The sequence below is a fragment of the Rhinolophus sinicus genome, chromosome 15, assembly GCF_057876585.1.
Source record: "Rhinolophus sinicus isolate RSI-liver-muscle chromosome 15, RSI-T2T, whole genome shotgun sequence".
NCBI classification, from domain to species: Eukaryota; Metazoa; Chordata; class Mammalia; order Chiroptera; family Rhinolophidae; genus Rhinolophus; species Rhinolophus sinicus.
The window spans coordinates 118235128-118255577 of NC_142515.1; the positions used below are offsets into that span (position 1 = coordinate 118235128).

The 20450-nt window shown below is 41.2% G+C and overlaps 1 protein-coding gene across 1 annotated transcript in view; it reads left to right on the plus strand.

The window, feature by feature from the left end:
- TBC1D9 (TBC1 domain family member 9) overlaps positions 1–20450 on the plus strand; it is an 85686-nt gene that overhangs the window by 30330 nt on the left and 34906 nt on the right. The window contains exons 2-3 of the mRNA XM_019730800.3: positions 7073–7183; positions 17173–17291. Of these exons, the coding sequence (XP_019586359.3) occupies positions 7073–7183; positions 17173–17291 (230 nt within the window). The remainder of the gene's footprint in view (positions 1–7072; positions 7184–17172; positions 17292–20450) is intronic.

The following is a 20450-nucleotide window of genomic DNA, read 5'->3' on the forward strand; positions in this document are numbered from 1 at the left end:
AGACCCTGCAATCCAGAATTAGTTTGAAATGCTACAGAAATTGAGAATGAGCTTTGTCATTCTGGCCCCTTGAGCTGGCTCCCTCTTGGTAAGAAAGGAGTCAGGGGTCTCTCAGGGACCACCTAATGTGCTAGTTCAGCTTCTCTACACATGACACCATTGCCCCTCGGGATAAATATCCAAGAAAAACCTCATGCCTCCCCTAGTCATGTCTTCCTGCCTTCGACTGAGAAATGATTTTGTTGAGTCTTATTTTAGTTTGTAATATCTTTTTCACTTTCCAAATAAAAACTTATGTTACAGACTAAAACTATACATATGATTCTAATAAATGCAGTCCCTAGTAAATTACTGCCCTCGGCCTCCCCTTCCCTAATTTAGTGCTATTTAAAGTGTCATCTTGCCACCTGGTTGTTCCAGCCTTGAGCTAAAGAGCAGAAATTGAGATTAAGCTTTTAGAAACCTAAATCAGAAAGAGCAAGTTGTGCAATTAAAGGATAAAAACATCGGAGGCTTGCATTTTCTTTGTTTTTTTTTCACGTCTTATAGATTTTTTTTAGTATTTCGCATACACCATATTTTACAAAAGCAGTCTGCAACAGATTGAGGATTAAAAACAAACAGAAACTGATTCTTAACCACAAATAGTTTGAGAAGGACTGTCCTAATGGACAGTCGGCAGTGTATTTTCTATCCTACTAGACTTCTCATTCATCTCTCCACAAAGAGTGACGTGTGTGTGTGTGTGTGTGTGTGTGTGTAAGGCTGGCTCCCTCCCCTCAAGTTACTTGTCACATTTTAAGGCAGCCATGAGATACTGATATACTTCTGGCTGGAATGATAGCATGAGAGGCAGCTATTGAAGTTGAGAGGAAAGTGTTACGAGTGGCCTGTTCAAACCAACAACAGTGGTTTGAATAATGGTTGAGACTATGCAGAGAACATGCAGAGAGAGAATATGCAATACTTAGGAAAATAAAAACACTCCCAGTCTATTCTTCACTGCAGGTGGAATCCCACTATTGGAAGCCAGTAGTACCCGTAATGGAAAAAGGATGTTACACTCTTTGAGATTATTAAACTTGAGAAAAACACATTGCCCCATCTCCAGCCTTAGCCACCTCTCCCAACAAATTTCCCAGGTCCTCAACTCCTTATGCAGAGAACAGCCTGTAGGGACAGAGCCCCAGAGAGCAGTTTCCAGGCTCTCAGCCTCACATGGGGGGTGCTGACTTGGGTAGTAGATGGCCATCGGTTGTGATTAGTTGGCCGTCAGCTGTAGCCAGTTAGCCACTGGCCACTAATATCACTGCTGTGGCTGCGTTGGGGAGTGGAGTCGGGAGGAGAGTCGAGGGAAGTCGAAGAGTCGGTCGATTGGCAGAAAAGCGGACAGCAGGTCACACATCGTGTGAATCCAGCCTCCAGTGAGAGACTGTGGTGGTATGACTCCCCTACCTATGGCTCCATGGGTGTTCCGTTTTGGCCTAGCCACATTTGCGTTCTTATGTGGGGAGCGGGAGCAGAGACCCCCACAGGCCGCCCCACACGACACAGCCATTGCCCGTATTCCTCTCTCATACATACTGTGGTTGGCCTACAATGTCCCATATGTACCTTCACATTGTTACAGTGATACTAGAACTCAGGTGCATTTATAGGCACGGGGCTGACCCTCACCTGGCAACTCCAGCATTCCCCTTCATGGCTGTGCATACAAGACAGTTTCTCTAATCTCACCTGGTCCTCTGGCTAGAATGGTGTGCAAACAGTGTTTACCAATCTGTGCTTTGGACGCAGGAGTTTAAGTTGGTTAATTTCTTTGCATTTTCTTGTTTGTTGACAACTGCTAATCACCAGACTTTCCAAAAGTAGGAGAATACAAAGACTTGTGCTTTCCCTAAATATCTGTTTTGAACCAACTTAATTCCAGACAAATCTCAATATTCATTAAAAAGTGACAAATTACTTCTGCAATTAGAGAATTGGTTTCCCAAGGTGCAAAGTTTCAGATGTGAGTTTGATCTGCATTACCTCACACTCTCTTCCAGCCTTTTTCTAGTGTTGTTTTTCATCTCCTTTCACCGTAAGATTCTCAGACAATTTTAATTATTTAAGGCTAATTTGCTAGCACTTAATATGTTGGGTAGTTGGTATAAAGATGAATAAGCTCGGTAAACAATTCTCAGTTTCTCCCGGTGTCCGTCAAGTTGAAAAACGTTGTGGCCCCTTTTATAAATATTCAGTATAATGTCCTAGGCCTGACTGTAGGCTTCGGGAATTCTAAGGTGAATAAGGCTGTGCCTGCTCTCAAGGAGCTCGTAGACTGGTAGGAGGAAACTGTCCTTTGTTTCCAGTAGGAAACGATGTGATAATTACCTTAGTAACGTGAAGTGCAAGGTGGTTGGCAGATGATAGAAAAGAGAACAGTTAATTGCCCGAGATTGGAGAGCTGAGTGTTCAGAAGGATGGGGAGTGTGTTGGAAGAAAGCAGAACAAATGTGTTAGGTGACCTCCACCTGGACATTGTGAGAAATAGACATTTTCTGGAAATAGATAAAAGAAAGGACATTGCCAATCAAATAAAACGACTTGTGTAAAGCCTTTAGGCTTTAAAAACAAACAAGAAAACAGTTTTATTAAGAGAGGTGTAAAATTATGATGTGCCTGGAGTTTGTACATCTGTCAGCAGCTGTTATTGTTTAATTGCTTTCTGCCCCACATCATGCAGCCCATATAAGTACTAAGAGCATAGGGGATGCACCATTTCCATCTAGCCGAAGGACGAGGTAGAAACAAGTGATCCCAAATGTTTGCGTTATATATACATAGAAGATTATAAAGAAGGAAATTCAAGTGTACTGCGTCTTGGCTTTAAGAGAGATCAGTGTATATTTGCTGTAACAAATCGAAATCTAGTGTATAGATTAGTGGAAGCCTCTTTATGGTAAACTCTGAATTTCTGGCCTGGGTCTCTCAGCAAATGTCAGCACGATAGGAGAGACAAATAAGTCACAGAACAGGAAACTGGAATGCTCAATAAACAGGAAATAGATACTTAAACTCGTGAATAATGAGATCCATGCAAATTTAAACAACAAGTAGATGCCTTTTCTCACCATTGAGATTGGGAAAAAAATTAATAATACTAAATATTGGAGATATGGAGAAATAGAGACTCTCTCACTTGCCTGGTGAGAGTATAAATTGGCACAACCACTTTGGAGAGCAACTGTGTAATATCTAACAAGGTTTACAAATGTACTTACCCTGTGACCCAACCATTCCATTCTAAAACAGTGTGCTCACATACTTAGGGATCATGTGTAAAGAAAATGATCGCAGTGTCTATTATAGCAAAAAACTGGAGATAAACCCAAATGTACTTTATTAGTAAAAATTGATAAATTGTAGTGTTTATACAGTGGACTATTACCAACATTTAAAGTGAATGAATCAATTTACAAGTATAACCTGGGTACATTTTTGAAACATGTTCTTGGGTAAGAGAAATAGGTTACAGAGCAATATCTACTCTTTATCATTGATGTAAATTGTAAAACACTCATGACTCTTATACCTATATTCATGTGCTTACATAAGGGGCAATAGAAGTTTAAGGACCTGGGTAAGCAGAATACTACACAGCTTGAGAGTGGTGGGTGGAGAGAGGGAAATGGGGTTGAGGAGGCACAAAAGGACCTTTGCTGTTTGTGTGTGTTATGTTTTCTTTCTTTAAAAACAAAAACAAAACAAAAACAAAAACACAGCTCTGAAGGAGGTAAGGCTAAATGTTAAAGTCAGAGTGGTGGTCCATGTATTTTGTAATTGCCTATACTTTTTTGTAGTTTTTAAAGATTTTATTACGCGACAGTGCTTAGTACACACTGGGCACTCTCCAAGTGGGTACTATTATTATTTCCATGTCAGGACCCAGCCCAAGACGGCGCCCACTCCCCGGACCACTCAGGCCTGGTCTTAGTTGATCTCGGCCTTATCTCCACCTGGCTGTGAGGCTGAGGGGACACAGGGAGCCTGAATGACCTTTAGGATTCTGTCCACTTTCACATAAATTGTTCCGAGATCCCCAGTAGGTGGACAGGCCATTGTCATGGGCACATTGCTGTGTGTCCGGTGCTGTCCCGACACATCTCTGCCCCAGAAGTGGGAGCTGCCCAGGCGTGGCGATGTAACTGTATGTGTCACACACCCTTTAGTGCCCACAGCCTGGTGGAAAGCCTAATTTTGCAGAGTGTTTTCTGAATCTCCTTGAAAACAGTGCTTTTATGTTACCAGATGCCCCCAAATTAATGTAACAGGTAGAGGCAGAGGAGTTATTTTGAGGACCATAATTGCTGTAGTTATCTCAGGCGATCAAAGATTGTTGAATACCAGAAATAGCTTGACTAGAACAACACTTTGTGTGGGAAACGATGAAAGGTTCAGTATTTTGACAGCCATTTCAGAGGTATGAGTAATAAGACTTCTAAGAAAATCCTAATTGCTTCTTTTCTTTTGGGGGCGTGCTCTAGACCAGATTTACCATCTTCTACTGTTCTGTGTGCACAGAGGATGTAGGAGTAGTTTCTCTTTCCCAAAGTCTCGACTTCTTGTACTGTCGAGGTTAGGCAGCATGGCGATAACTTATTATTTAGTTTTTCTAAAAATACCTAACTTGTCCATTCATCCAGTACGTGTTCAGAGCTTACTGTGCCAGCAAAGTGCAGGGCCCCGGGGTCTGACAGATTCAATTAGCTGCTGTCCTCAAGGAGCAACTAGTGTGGAGAGAGGAGAAGAAATGGAACAAAGCAAAACACGCAAGTCATTTTAAATAAATGCAGCAGGTGTTACAGAAGCCCAACTTGGAGGGAGATCAGGGTTAGAATGAGGTGGCATGAGGTAGTCAGGAGTTTGTCATCTGCGGCAGTGGGAAGTGAGAGCTGATGGGCGAGCACAACATTCCAAATGGGGAGAAAACACGGGTCAGTGTTACCAGGGGAGAGGCCACTTCTGGATTAATGTGGAAGTATGTGTTTATTGGTTTGAATGGCCAACTGCATACCGCAAGTCACAGTGCCGTGTTTCCCCGAAAATGACACCTAGCCGGACAGTCAGCTCTAATGCGTCTTTTGGAGCAAAAATTAATATAAGGTCTTATTTTACTATAATATAAGACTGGGTCTTATGTAATATAACATAATATAATGTAATATAATATTAATATAATATAATACCGGGTCTTATATTAATTTTTCCTCCAAAAGATGCATTAGAGCTGATTGTCCAGGTAGGTCTTATTTTTGGGGAAATGGTATTAGTTTCCCACTATCCACTATCCACTGTTTGAAGAATGGTCACAAAAATTTTCTAATTTTATGTGCACCTCATGTGAGTGTTGTGTTATTATACTGTTTGTAACTTGGAAATATTTTACCATGGACCCCCATGGTAGGTACCCGTTAGTTTCCATTTAAATCTTAGCAGCAGTTGGTGACACCCATTGTGAATGCACGTGCAGAGTGGGTGAGCTGGCATCCAGTCAGAAGCCCTCACTCCAGAGGGGTCTACTGTAAGCAATGCGGTGTTCTTCCTCTCTGGGTGACACCAGAGGTTTTGTTAATGAGAATAATGGATGTCGGAGATGGCTTTTAGTTGGGGACATTTGTAGTGATTGAGATGTGTGGATTGACTGGATCTTTTCAGAGTCTTCCTTCCTGGGTGTTACAGAGTACAGAAGTCTGCTGAGACATTAAGGATGGAGAAATTGAGGCTCAGGGAGGCGGGGTCTGAAAGTTGGGAAGTGGCAGAGCCAGAAGTGAAGAATTCCAGAATGGCCTCTGTTAGCTGCTCTGCCCAGAGAGCTACACTTGCCCTTGGAAGAAGATCTTTATCTCCTGTGATACTCTTTTAGAGGTTCCAGTCGTTGGTTGCAACTCCCTAACCCCAGACTGACATTTGTGTGCTTAGAACCAACATATGTGACGCTTCCAGCATTTAAGTCATTTTATTTCTTCTTTAGATTCAAGAAGAGGGAAGTATTATAAATATTCAGTTATCATGGGTGATGCATTTTTCTTTCCAGTCGCAGGGGATCCAGCTTAGCTGGCACTCTTCTGCTTTTCCTGTTAACGTACTTTTCCATCTGCAGATAATTCAAAAGTAATTAGAGGTCTTTGCAGCAAATCTGAGTCACAGTAAACAAAAATGCACACGTGTGTGACATTATGTGGAAATCTAACTCTTGGAAAAGTCTGCAGGCTCTAAGGATTTTTATTTTTAATGTACTTCATACAGTCCAGAGCAAACCAATGAATTAGTTTCCACTTTAGCGAAAGTTTGTTTTTCCTGGTGTCTTCAGGTCAGTTAATGGTCACTGTGGTTTGGAATGAACCTAGATGGATTCCTGTCCTTGGACAAAGCCCAAGGACAGCTGCAGGACTTCCCATGTTAACCTCCTTTAGGCTTCTTGATTAATAACCCTGGTTCAGGAAGGCAGATGCTGTTACAGTCACTTTACAACTGAGGCAGTCAAAGCAGTGAGAAATTAAGTGGTCTGTCCCCACCGCAGAGCTGGGTATAATGGAGTCAGAGCCGTAACTGAGCTCTTCTGAACTCTAGTCAACTCATGCATGGCTCTTTCCATGACCCCAGCCTGCCGGACAAGGAGGAAGTGAATTGCAGTGGAATTGTGTATACTGAGGTCTTAGTTGGTATGTTTAGCCATTATTAAAAACCTCCAGCCATTATTATGAGACGACAGACACATCAAGAGCTACTGGTGGTGACACTTTTAGATCTTGTGGTTCAAATTCAGCAGGACTTCATGAAAAGCCTGCTGGGGGCAGGCAATGAGCTTGGAGCTTTCCTGTGTGCTATTTATTTTCCACAGTGGCAGAGCAAGACGGGCAGGGGACTTGAGCTTCCCCCTTCCAACCTCAACCACCATCAGTTCCACCCCAAAGCCGTCCTTAGTAAGCATGCAACCTAAGTAAGTCAGGTTAACATTCCCCACTGCCTGGCAATGGGAAAGCACTGAGGAAACCCTTATGCATTTCTCCCTCTTTCCTGCCCTCAGGCCTGCTGGTGGGTACCCTCGATGTGGTGTTGGACTCCAGTGCCCGGGTCGCTCCTTATCGAATTCTCTACCAGACTCCGGACTCTTTGGTCTACTGGACCATCGCCTGTGGTAAGTAGCAGGATTTGGAAATATGAATAAATGTTATGGTTAACAGCAGTTTGTTGGAAGGAACACTGATTTGTGGAATGCAATCACTTGGTATTTTAGGGTAAGTGACCATAGCCATTTCAATAGGTGAACCCTAAACCCCGTGGCTTAGCACAGTAAAGGTTTCTTTCTCACTCTGGTGAAGTCTTGTTGGGATCCTGTGGCCTCCTCTATCTGTAGTGACACCCTCTGGGACCGTTTTTAAATTGCTCTCTGCTTAGTAGGAAGTGCTGTTGTGCTGGAGTCTGAAGGTTGAAAGATAGTCAGATCCGATCTCTGCTCTTGCAAACACATGTAAATAGTCTGAGTGCAGCGTGAACATGCCCCACCAGTGCCAGTTGGTTGCGGGGCTCCCATCTGAATGCACGAATCTTGGTTTGCCTTGTACACAGGTGGGCAAGTTATCTGGGTGTGATTTCAGGTTCCAGTGCCCTAGGAATACTCTGTCAAGGATTTCATGGTACCTGAAATTCTAACATTACATGTAGTTGCATCCCTTTAAAGTTATTCTGGTTAAGATGCAAACAACCCCATGAGAAACAATGGAATGTATCAGTCATTTGTGTATTCTGGGGAATGAAGGGTTGACATCGAGGTTCAGGACTTGGAGAAAACCACTCAGGAGTGAAGGATGGGGATTGGGAAGCTGGGACCCCAAAGAAGGCAGACTTACCGGTGTAGCCCAGGCTGAGTAAGACAGCAACCCCGCCCCCCATGTGGTTCATTCAGTGCAAAGAGAGAGACTCACTAGCTACTGTAGAAGGGGAAGTGCCCTGAGCTAGTTGGTTGGGAAAGTGTCACATGTCGCTAGCTGACAATCTAGAAAAGTGTTAAAATAGTGTAGCCAGCAAGTGAAGGAGTAAAAAGGAAGGAAATTAGAAATCGGGCAGATTTCTAATTAATGAGGGTGTGGAAAGAACACTTTGACAGGTTCTCACTCACCTTCCAGCAGTTCCACCACTTGTGCCAGAGGCTTTTGAAATGCCCTGGAGCTTGGCACCCTCTGACCTCCCCTGGTCCTCTCAGCTCCTCTCATTCCCAGATCAGTGCACATTTACAGTGATATGAGCCACAGGTGTGGGCCTCCGTGACTCCACTTTTTTCTGTCCCCTCAGCCCTAACCTTTTTCTCCCCGTTGCCTGACCTGGCTACTCGGCCTGTTGCTGTGACTTTGCCCTTCTACGAAGCAGATCCTATGAATGTTCATGTGGGAAAGAGCCCAGAGTTACAAAGCTGGATTATTCCTGAATTTTTTGCCCAGCTGAGGCTAAGGAACACTAGGCAATAAATGTGGGTGGTGTAATTTATAGCACTTTCATTTTTCCAGTAAGTAATGCCTGTCACAACTGTATGATCTCATTATAATAAACCCAGAACAGTTTGAGTTTTAGCTTTTGTTTCTATTGATTACCCATAGAGATAGCTCCAGAGTTTCCTTGTGGAAGACTCCACGGAAGTGACAATCATGCTGAAAGTCCCATTCACCCATTAGTTGTTCTTTCTCATCGATTTCCATTTAAATTTCCAAATTGCTGGCTTCCCTACATGAGAAGATTTTTAAGAGCGGAAGCAGCTACCTTAAAGCGGTTTCTCTGATATGCTGACCTTTCAGTTTGTGATTTTAATGTTGTTTCTTCGTAAGCTACAAACTTGGTGTTTGGTGGGACAGTATGTTGGGAGCTTTATTTTTTTCTTGAATTTCATGAATCATTGCTGTAAGAGAAGCTTCAGCAGGAAATTGGGTGAGTCTAACTCAGTGCCCTGTAGACTACCTAAGATTCCAAGACCTTATTCTATGCCACGAGCCCTGTGGATCTTTGTTACGTGTAAAGTGAATTAAAGGGAGTGTCTAGAATCAGTGTCTTCACATAGACCACTTTCTATAGAAGAGCAAATCCTACTCATATGGTTGGGCTTACTTGAGCCACATGGAACTAGCCAGAGGCGGAGTCTTTTGGATCCGGAGTCTAATTCACTGCCAACGTAATAATCACCTGCCCTGGGCAATAGGAGCCATACAGGAAGGGGATGAAGGGACAAAGCAAGTTATTTGGTTAAACCTTATTTTCATGTGCTTCTTTTTATTATCTTCTAATAGTCTGTATCCAGATTAGTTTAAAGAAATTGTTGTTGTTGTTGTTTTGTTTGTTTTTCTTTTTTACATTTTCTTGGCATTGAGACCTTTAGTTGGGAAGGGGAGCCAAAACAACCTTCCTAAGTAATGACTCGACTTTCTTTTCACTACTCCCCAAAATGAAGCCACCATTCTCTTTCATTGATAGCCATTGTGCCATCAGCTCTAGTATTACTGAATTTTATTTTGCTCCATAGTTTGTGCAGTAAATGATACTTTTTGCCATCTCTCAGAACATAGGGAAGCTGTACTGTAGGAATTTGTCCAGCCAGCTTTGTTGAGCTAGTTATATATTCTGACAATTCTGCCTCTTCCCCCACCAGGCAACGGACCAATGGTTTTGTGCCTGGGGCACTAGTTCACTAAGGTACTAAATAGCTACAGGTCTTCCCCCAACCGCTGGTGCTTGGACTTGGTGCCCCCAAAGGCAAGAGAGAGCCCCATCTTTTGCCCTTCCTGGCCTTCTGTGGACTTAAGTAGAAAGCAATCCATTTGGCTCTCCCTGTAAGAAGAACTAGAAGGTTCTAACAGTAAGAAGGGTTATACAGCCTCAGTGAGAATATGGACACAAAATGCAGGTAATTCCAAGGACGTTGTCTAAAGAGGAGCTCTGGGACAGCTGGGGAGGAGAGTTCCAAACAGAAAGAGGAGCTGTTGACACTTCCTCTGGATACATCTGACCTTGGGACAGGCCTGATTAAGGAAATGGGGTGGAGGGTATGTGTGTGATGGTCGCTGATGACACAGTCCTGAACACTGCCTTGCGTCAGCTGCCTGTTGACTTAGTTTCCCTCTTCTTTACCAGCCCAGAATCTCTGGACCTAAATGGTCACTTATATTCAGCACTGAAAGCTGTCAGCCACTGTCTTGTCCACCACTATTAGTTTAATGGGATACAGAGGCAGAGTGAATGCCCAAGTTCATATTACTCATCATAGCTGGTTAGTGCAGAACTGAGACCCAGTTCTCAGGTCTCCCACGTGGCCAACCCGGTACTTTGTAAGGAGCACTGTACAGGCTTGTAGGATTAAACGCTCTTTCAGTCAGCAGCTGGTAAGGCCCGGAATTTAATTAAAGATTGCTAATTGGTTCTGCTTCTGCTGTTTCTCTAAGTAGATAGAGAAAATGTCAGGTAATTTAGTTGCCTTCCATATGAGATACACGGGAGGTGGAATTTGGTTGCTATTTCATAATCCTATCTTGGTCTGTGGACCTCACAAACTGGTTTTGGATCGTTGGGAACAGAGCAGCATAAGAAAAAAAACAACTTGCTTTTTTTTCTTTAAGCAATATGTGTTCATTGCAGAAGATTAGAAAATGTAGATAAGCAAAAAAATTTAAAAAATTAAAAAACAGTAATACATCATAAATCACCTTCCAGGCTTTATATTCATATATAATGCTGTCTATACATACACATATATACGTATAGACTTTCCATGTCAATAAAATGTATTTCTATAATGTCAATTTTAATAGGTAGATAATATTTTATTGTGTATATAACATAATTTACCTAACTGATAGGCTATTGCTGGAAATCTAGGGTTTTCCCCCTAATTTAATTGCATTTTAAACAACCTCAGCGAATAGCCTGTGAACAAAATCTTATCACATCCCTCAATTATCACCTTAGGATACATTTAGAGAAGTAGGTATGCTGAGTCAAAGCATATCCATATAGGTGAAGCTTGTAGTGTCTCTCTCCCAGTTGCGCCCTAGAGAGCTAGCCATTTGCATTCTCTCCAGCAGGGTAGGACAGGACCTTGGCACTTACGTAAAATAAGGACATCAACCACTGATTCCTACGCCAAGGTTGGGTGAGTTAGCTGGGCCTCTCGTGTCTTAAAGTGATTATAAAGCCATGCGCATATTGTTATGACCTGTAAGAGATTATAAGCAGTTATGTAAGGAGCTTAGAATAGTTACACAAGGAGTTGTTCTAGGCCTTCTCTCAGTAACACATAATACACTTTGCAGTTCAAACACTGTCATGCCAGGGCCAGAGAGATTTCCGCTGAGTGTGTGTCAGTCAAGCAACAGTTGAACAGCTGATATCTTAGTGTCGGGACCTCTAGAAGTATCTTCTGTATCGCATTTCAGGATGAGCTCTTTGTGTTGCGTTGCTTATGATGATGATGATAACAAAAGTTTCTGTTTACTTAAAGCTGTTCATGTTCTAGACCTGTGCTAAAGACTTTACGTGTGTTATCTTCTTTAATGCCCAGCACAAACCCGTGTGGTAGGTGTTCTTTCCTCCGTATTACGAAGAGGAATCTGAAGCACAGAGAGGTTAAGTAACTTCCCCACGGTCACAAAGCTACTATATGGCGTGGTGGACTTGAAACCAGGTGTACTTTTCTGATAGTCTGTGGTCTGAGTCATTGTGTAATATCATCTCCCTGATAACCAGGCTTCTTGTCACTCCAGATAATCTAATCTCTAGTCATATTTACCCCACTTCTAAAATATGTCAGGAGGTGGTAAAGTGTAGCAATTGAGAGTGTAGGTTTTGGAGACTAGAAAAATCTGGATTTGATCTTACAGAAATGTGACAGCCTCAGTTTCCTCATATATAAAAGGCTTATAGCTGGAGCTACGCAGACAATTGCTGTGAGATTACTTTTGATAAAGTATCTGAAGTTAAGCACAGCATCTGGCCTTGATAAGTACAAACAAGCAATAAATAACAGTATCATTGCCTTTAACCTGTTTTTAATTCTAGCTTTAAATACATTTCAATAAATTATATTTAGATCTCTAAACCACAAATCTCCCTTTTGTTTCTAAGAATGGTTTAAATCACCACATTATTTTGGGATTTTATCTCTTGCCCTCTCCAAATATAAGTGTGTCATTTTCCTGGCAGTAGAGAGTACATGGTGGCTTTGTAAATACTACAGGGACAGCAGGTGCTACTCTAGTGTATTGGGTATTAAGCTTGCCTTCATTTGGTATTTAAATTTCAAAATTATCACCTTTGTGACTAAAGTTTTGTTTGGTTAAAGCCATAAAATAGCTGATTCCTTCCTTTGGTTCCCTTTTTAGGTAGCTCTCAGGGCTGTTCATTCAGGCTATTCATTTGAGAACTGGATCAGCTCTGGGATCCAGCCTATCCTGGTGTCTGAAAATGCTAGCTTGGTTGCTTTTTAATTCATAGGAGATTTAATGGGTAGGCTTTGCTCTATTTTGTTTCCTGCTGTGTCATGAATGGTTTCCTATTTGCACAAATAGACACACACAACTATATACCTACACATGTGCATACACACATTCTTGATCAGTGAGAATTTACCATCTAAATTATCCTGGAATTTAGTGCTGAAGTCTCAGAACCAAATTGTATTCTTAATCATGTATCACAAAGAGATATGCACTGAGTATCTATCAGTGGGGACTGAAGCCTTTGTTCTTAAACCTCAGAGGCCGGCTATGATGGAATCAATTTGTGGGTCCATCTCAATGCTTCTTCCTTTTTATTTCAAGTAGACTGCGTGTGCTTTAAGATACATTTCAAACTAGATGACGAATTAGACGAGGATGATTTAGTATTTTTCATCATCATAGATAATGTTGAAATTGCCCAGATAAAAGCACAGGGCCTACGGCTTTTTTAAAAAGCCCACTTTGAATGGTATTTGGATTCTCTTTTTACAAAATTAATTTCTAACTACCTTAAGCCCAGCAAGGGTTGATCTGGTTTTGACCTCCCTCATCAGATGCCTTCACTTAGACTTCCTGAAGTATTCTCATACATGACACCAGCTTTCTTTGTTGTTCCAGCCGATTGCACAGTTGGGTCAGCTTGTTTTTCCCACTGCATCTCTGTAAATGAGGCCTTTCCAGAAAGTCGACAGCCAAACCCTTCCCTTCTCTTCTGAGCGTCCAACACATTTTGCTCAAACTACGGGTCAGAGTGAGGGCAAAGGAGCTTCACGTTATCTCACTTGAAGCAGTAACAAAAGAAGAGCTCCGAGATCCGAGATATTGCAGCACTCGTACTTATTTTCTTGAGAAATGAAAGAGCCATTTAGAAGGAAGAGCTAGGATTCCAACATGTTTCCTTTGGAGTCTTCGTTGGTCTGCAAAGCGTGGTCTGGCAAAAGCGACAGTTGCTCTAAAACTGTTCACGGGACATTGGCTCCATGATCCCTGAGAGGTGACCTGGACCGCTTGTTTGTTCTGGGGTCAAAAGTGGACAGAAGTGGACACCTGCTTTTAGAAATAGTTTTTACTAAATTGACATCTTTGGAATTTGTCTCATCTGCTGGGGGATGAACCCAGCTATGCCTTATGGGTGTCCTCCTACTTCTAGAACCCAGAGCCTGGAGCCATGAATGCATGTCCTCATTTACTCTTTGTGCATTGAGAGAAGTGTGCAGAAAGTATGGTGCATTTGTGCAGTAAATATAATTGTAAAAGGCACATTTTCATTACTCGCCCTGGAATTATCTGTTGGGTATAGATAGGAATCCATAGTTAATTCTTAAAACTGCCATTGGCTGCTGACATTTGTGTCTTTCCTCAAATAGTATATGGTTGCATAGAATGGAACACAAAGTTCCTCCTTGTCTAGAAGCCAGCCTTCTAGAACTTTGGAATCGTAGGTGTGGATATAACCAGAAGAGTTCTACCTCCGAAACCTTTTTTGTAGCCCAGCCGCAGGCCCAGAGCACTGAGAAAGCTGAAAGAGTTGCAGAGCTGAAGATACTGAGATTTGCACTCCCAGCTCCTCTCCTACACATGGGGGCAGTGAGTGATTGGTGAAAATGCTAAAAACCAGCCTTTTCATGTGACACTGACAGGTGTGGGAGAAGCAACAGGAGATGGAGGACAGAAGAGGAACAGCACACACAACTACAGTAGGAGGGGAGACCAGTGATGGTCATGGAAGACAGAAATGGGGGGACTTACTTCCCAGGCAGCGAGTAGGGAGGAGAACCAGTGGTACAAATGGTATTGGGAGGGGGAAGGTGGAGCTAATGGAAATGATGGACAGTAGGACAGGGTGGAGAGCAGGAGGTCCTAGGGCCACAGAGAAGGCAGTAGGCGGGGAAACAGTGTGGATAGTAAACCTAAACTTCAGTATAACAGTGCTCAGATGGCTGCATGAAGATGGAGATCAGTCATGTCAACCTTCCTCTAATACCATGAAAAGTGAAGGTATGGGTAAATGTTTGTTGAATGAATGCTCGCATGCATATATATACCCTTTCTACCCTGGATGTGTGTATGTGTGTGTGTGTGTGGGGGGGTGTACTTATATGTGCATAAAGAAAACTGAAGGCAACATGTGCACAGCTGAAGGCATATGTCTACCCCAGGTCTTGTAGCTGATGGGCTTTTCCGTCTAGGGAGGTTGAACTGTGGTTGGATTCCATGACCAGTGGAACAGGGACTCTAAAGTCAAGTATGCAGTGTGACTTCCTGGTAAAGGGCAGAGCATGGTGAGATGCCTGGCTGAGCCAAGGGCTCATGTGAAAACCAGCCTCCGGAAGGCACATCTGTGGTCACCATAGGCAAGGGTGGAGGGGAGGCAAAATCAGAGGCTGGGAATTGTGCCCGATGGGTCTGCAGAAGTGCAGCCATCCCGTGGGTCCCCAAGAGTGCCTCTGTCCTAAGGAGCATACATGTGACAGTGCCTTCATCCATGTGAAGAAACACAGATGGTGTGGCGGCGTGGAGGGTGCATGGCTGGCATTTACTCTGGACAGGGCTCTGTCTGTACATCACAGCCAGTCACAGCTGTTGATGGTGGTGACCTGTTTACACACAAGGAAGGCTGCAGTATGTTTCTTAAACTGTTTAAATTTAAAATAGTCATCAAAAAAGTGTAAAACCATACAGCACTCTTCCTTATCTGTAAACAAAATTTTCCCAATGATTATTTTAAAATTTTGAGTCTAAAATGTTTTAAAGCTCTCTGGCAAACTCCAGAATGGCTCATTCCCTAAATATGGCATTGTGCTTTGCATCTGAAAAGTGTTTTCTACTTTCCAAAGGGTATCTGTAGACATTAATCCTTGTAATTTTTGCCACATTGCTCTGAGATGGGTAATGGTTTTGTTTTGTTTTTCATTTGTCTCCATTTTATGTGTAAAGAACTTGAGACAGAGAGAGATGAAGCAAATTGTCTAAAGTCACCCAACTGGCTGGCAGCAGAGAGGGAGGGGGGCTAGTTATCTGGAGTTCTAGCTCTTGCCATGACATCGTAATACAGAGTCATCGATTGCTTTTACATGTAGGTGGCTGTGACCCCAAGTGAGTGAGCCATAAAAAATGCCCAGAAAATGCTACAGACCATCTACTATTTTTTAGCATTTTCATAGGGCTGCCTCTCCACTCAGAAATTTGCTTTTCATCCTCTACACAAGCATTCCATGTAGGCAATTTTGGTGTTCGGGCTTGAAGTAAAAGAGAATAAACTTGGGTTGGTTTTGGTTTTGCCTCCCCTCACACGGTCTAAAACCCCTCAAGCCTAACTCATTCTCTAAGAGATTTTAGTTCTGCTCCCACAGTTGTGAGTATCATTTGTAGAAACATTTGTCTCCCACCTTTCTTTGTCAGGAATCAGAGTCAGATTCTGAAATATATTGAATTATTGGCGACAAAGAACAGAGAAAAGACATTGTAAAGAAATCAATGAAAAGATAACTTGGAAATCTAAGGAGAGGCCTGAAGGGTGAATCAGTGAAATCAAAAAATCATTCTGTAACTCTGGAATGAGTAGTGCATATAATTTATATATATATATATATATATGTTATACATATCTATAATACGATACGTGGTATCTATACAACTTACATCTATCATATTGGGATGATTTATAAGACTGTGTTTCTGCCATTAACAATCCCAGAGCAGGACAAAAAGGGAAGGGAATTTACTCCAGAGTCTGTGACACCTCATCTGACCACATGTCCGTTATGCCCTGAGGTTGTGAGTAGGAGCAGTGCCGGTTCCATACGCTACAAGGCTGGGGTTGTTTCCATTGGAGGTTGCCAAGTGAGTTGACCTGCGCTTCTTTCTGACCGGCCAAGTGTAGTGATTTGGTCGGCAGCTGTGAGGATGACCTCATCCCATTACATTTCAAGGCAACTGTGCTCCTGAGAGCCAGGCGGCTATTCCCGAGCGATAGTCCATTTTCACATCTCATTCATAATTGAAGTGAGTGAGGATCATTTCTTTGCCTATTATAAGAAGTGGTTACATCAGATCTCCAGTGGCATACCGAAGCTTTCCTATTGTTGCAACTTAACAACTGTAACCTAGTATTCTAACCAGATCTCCATTACCCTGTGAGGTGCAGGTTCTAGAAGGAAGGAAAGAGAGGGGCAGTGCTAAACTCCCAATCCAGAAAAGTGAATGGGAGAAATGTTGCTGCCTTGTATTCTGAAAGTGGCCTAAAAGTTTCTGAATTCACCTCATCGGACTTGACTGTAACACAGTACAGCAGCTCCTTGAATAACATCGTTTCGTTAAAATGTCGATGAACGTCGATGAGGTGCTATAGGCGCTTAACTCTTGTTCGTATCCATTAGCCTATGGTAGAACTGGTTTCGTTATACATCATTCAGCTTGAAGGCCAAGAACCTATCGAAGACATAAGTGAGGACTTCCTGTCCTTGTTCTTGGGTTTCCACTTCTTTAGGTGTCTTCTGTGTGTCTCTTCTGGAGGAGAGAAAGCATTTAAAAGCAGCACTGTTGAAACAATTCTGTTTTAGTGGCATGAATACAGATGACATGTGCCTCGTTTTTTAGGTCTCTTTTAAATGCTGACATTTATTTTATTTTTATTTTTACATTTGTACAGGTGGTTCCAGAAAAGAAATCACTGAACACTGGGAATGGCTTGAGCAGAATCTACTGCAGACACTCTCCATCTTTGAAAATGAGAACGATATCACCACGTTTGTGAGAGGAAAAATACAGGTAGAGGAGGTCTTGTTTTGTTTTGTTGTTAAATGTTTAAATTGGCAATAGTGTGAAACTTACAGAAAAGTTGTAAAAATAGGCAGATATGTGTACTTTTCTGATTTCTCTTTAATTCTTGCACATGAGGCCTCAGGTATATATACTTCTTTGCATGTGCATTTTTCACGGAAGTGCTGGATAACACTCCATATAAGTTCATAGAGATTGTCCATGTGTTGTTCTTGTTGTTTAATTTTAATAGTTCTGGTTTTTTTTTTATTTTGAAATGATTTTTAGATTTACAGAAGAACTACAAAGACAGAGCAAAAAATTCTCGTAGACCCTACACTCAGCTTCCCTAGTTGTTAACATCTTATATAAACGTGGTACATTTATCAGTACTAAGAAACTATCATTGACACGATATTGTTAACTAAACTACAGACTTTATTTAGATTGTAGCAGTGTTTGCACTTCACGTTCTCTTTTATTCCATGGGCCAATCCAGGACACCGGGTTGCATTTAGTTCTTTATTTGTTTTAAGCTGCATATTATGTGTGTATGCACCATAGATAATTCAGCCATTCTCCTATGCTTGGACATTTAAGCATTTTCTAATATATTTGTATTTCAGGGGGAGGTATCTTTATGATAAACTGGTAGAAGTGGGATTTTCAGGCCAAATGGTAAATGCATGTGTCGTTATTCTTCACCAACAAGGTGGATTATCAAACTGTTGAGTTTTTGCCAATCTGGTGGGAGAGAAATATTTTAGTGTTGTCTTTAGTGTTATGAGTGAAATTGAACATCTTTTCATATGTTCAAGGACCACTTTTGTATCACTGTTTATTGACTGTTGGCTCCTATCTTTTTACCTATTTTTCTATGGGACTTTTGGTCCTATTTTTCTTTAACTTTTAAAAGTTCTTTTTATGTAAAGGTCATTAGCCCTTTATCAGTGTTACATGTTGTGGTTATTTTCTCTCATTTGTCATTTGTCTTTTGACTTTGCTCATGATAGTTTTTGCCATGCAAAGTTTAAATTTTTTATTCAAAGTTAGCAATTTTTTCTATTATAACATCTGGAGTTTTAGTCACAATAAGAAAGCCTTTCTTTATACCTACATGATGAAGGAATTCTACGAAGTTATCTGACATGCTTCGCATTCAAATTCTACAGAATGGTCAATTTTTATTTTATTGTATTTTATTTTTACTTTACTAAACCTTTACATGAACATGTAGTAATTTCATATTCAGAAAAAGAAGGGAATGAATACAGATGGAATCTCATTGTTCTCTAGAGTCTGATGTTTTTTGAAGGAGAGAGTTGAATTTTAACTGGACCGCAAGAAAATTAGTTAGGACTGAGAAGAACAGGAGCACATATAATAATGTGCTTCCTTACTGCCACCTTTAACCCCTCAAAATGAATATTTTATCACTGCTTCAAGATTGGTGATTTAAATTTCTTCTCCATCCTTAATAAAGAGGTTATAAGAGTAGTAAAGAGGATAAAAGTGAGAGGGGGAGACATGGCAAAGGATCAGTGTGAAGCTAAGAGGAAATGGCAGCCCCCAGACACACACACACACACACACACACACACACACACACACACACACGCACATTATTCTAGAATAATTGAGAGTTGTTTTGTTGATAAAACCAATCGGATTTTATAACATCTTCATTTTGTTTCTAAGTCATGTATCTAAATTTCTGGGAAGTAAAGTAAATGGAGTGAGTCAGGATTCCTAATTGGATCATGTCAGAGGGGCGGAGTGGAAGGGCCATTGGTGTGGGAAGCACAGACAGGAAGCATCTTCTCTATCCAGGGGCCACTACTGAGGTTCTCGGTTACCTTTTCCTGCTATCGTCTTAGGGAAACAGGTACACATAAAGAGCTGTAGGAAGATACTGAAGCTTAGAAGTGACACCAGCCAGGAGGAAAAAGAAAAAGAAAACAAAACAAGGACCAATTATGTCAAATAGCCATTCTTTTCATAATTTTCATTACACCAAAAGTGTCAGATTAAATTCCCCTGAAACCAGTTATGAGGAAGGAGTTGCTATTATTAATGCAATTATGTGTGAATGACATTCATGTGCAAATGAATAGTTTAAGCATTCACGGATTGTCCAATAATTAAGAGAACCAATAAATTTATTTGTTTTGAGATCTAATTGACTTTTATAAATTATAAATGTAATAATTAACTACAGCGGCAGCCATAATTCAAACACCATAGATAATATTTTGTATATTTCTTTCTAGATTTCTAATATGTATTTTATCATAATAATCTTACTGTACATATAAGTTTGTATCATGTCTTTTTTCTTTGACCAGTATGTACTATGTATTATATATAATTTTGTTATTTTAATAACTGAACACTATTTCATAATTGACTTTAACGTTCCTCTCTCTAGATGTCTCATTAGTTTCTAGACTAGTGGGGGTCAGGCACAAGCAATAATACAGTGAACACTTTTGTTCATATAACTCCCTATACTTTTTGCTTTTTCCCTTTGGGATAGATTACAAAATGTTGGTTAATGGATTAAGTAGTTTAAACATTTTTAATGGACCTTAGTAGATACTGTCATTGTATTGGAATGCCTATGCTGTGACACCATTGCTTACTTTCAGCATTATAGTTATTTAAGTGGTTTTTCAAATTGAACAGGTCAAAGCTGATGTCTTACTGTTTTAATTTTCTGTCTCTGATTGATTGTGAGGTTGAACATTTTTTCATGTTTGCTAAGTTCATTTTCCTGTTTTTGTGAATTACCTGTCAGTATCCCTTGCATATTTGGATTGTAGGAATTTTTCCAAAGTTATGTGGAGCTGTTGCCTAGAACCAGGTGACCTATTTTATATTATGTGGAACCTGTAGAACATATAGGAAGGAGCTATTCCATCCCTTTGTTCCATCATCCGGCTCACCTGGCTAAAAATTTACAGCAAACTAAGAAGAAAGTTACAGCAAACTAAGGAGAGATTCCATATTCTGAGCCCTTCTTTTTCTTAAGTGTGGGCATGTTGAGAGGGATTATTATAAGGGACATTACCCTTACTATCGAAACTAGTTGGGAAGGTTTGGTCTGTTGATATGAGTGTATTAGGCCCCAGACTGTCTGAGTGATGGATCTATATCCTCATAAATCCT